The sequence below is a fragment of the Plasmodium fragile genome (assembly GCF_000956335.1).
Source record: "Plasmodium fragile strain nilgiri unplaced genomic scaffold supercont1.194, whole genome shotgun sequence".
In the NCBI taxonomy this organism is placed as follows: domain Eukaryota; phylum Apicomplexa; class Aconoidasida; order Haemosporida; family Plasmodiidae; genus Plasmodium; species Plasmodium fragile.
This window is the reverse complement of record NW_012192774.1, coordinates 1-517: the sequence shown is the minus strand read 5'-3', so window position 1 is coordinate 517 and position 517 is coordinate 1. Positions and strand designations below refer to the sequence as shown.

The 517-nt window shown below is 41.6% G+C and overlaps 1 protein-coding gene across 1 annotated transcript in view; it reads left to right on the top strand.

Moving 5' to 3' along the window:
* The window catches only part of AK88_05642 (uncharacterized protein), a gene marked incomplete at both ends in the record, with an annotated part of 5,002 nt that extends 4,613 nt beyond the window's left edge, over positions 1 to 389 (top strand). Inside the window, 2 exons of the mRNA XM_012483244.1 lie at positions 40 to 144; positions 225 to 389. Of these exons, the coding sequence (XP_012338667.1) occupies positions 40 to 144; positions 225 to 389 (270 nt within the window). The remainder of the gene's footprint in view (positions 1 to 39; positions 145 to 224) is intronic.
* Positions 390 to 517: the final 128 nt, after the last annotated feature.

Here is a 517-nt window from a genome sequence, read left to right as displayed (position 1 = left end):
TTTTTTTTTTTTTTTTTTTTTTTTTTTTTTTTTTTGCAGCTAGCTAAATCCATAGACATAACAAAATCGTCCAAGATAAACTTCCTGGAGTTCCTGCAGGCCTTTTACGTCGTGAACAAGAGCAAGTATTCCTACGTGGACGAGGTAAGCATGACGCGGTTGTAAATTACGCAGTTAGCTGTGACGTTCCTGTAACATTACTTTTCCCCCCCTCCGCTTGGCAGATCTGGTGCCACATATGCACCGTCATTTACGAGAACAAACTGGCCCTGAAGAAATGCATGAAGTACCTCGAGGACACCATGCAGGGGAAAATAACGAGCATACACTTCCGTTACATTTTAATGGAGCTGAACAAAATTCTGCAGGAGCACAAGCATGAGAAGTAACTCGAGAGGGAGAGAGCAAGGCGGAGTTGCCAGCGCGCAAGTCGGCGAGCTTCTCTGCAATTGTGTGCGATCACACACACACATACATATATACATATGTGAATTTTTTTTTTTTTTTTTTTTTTTTT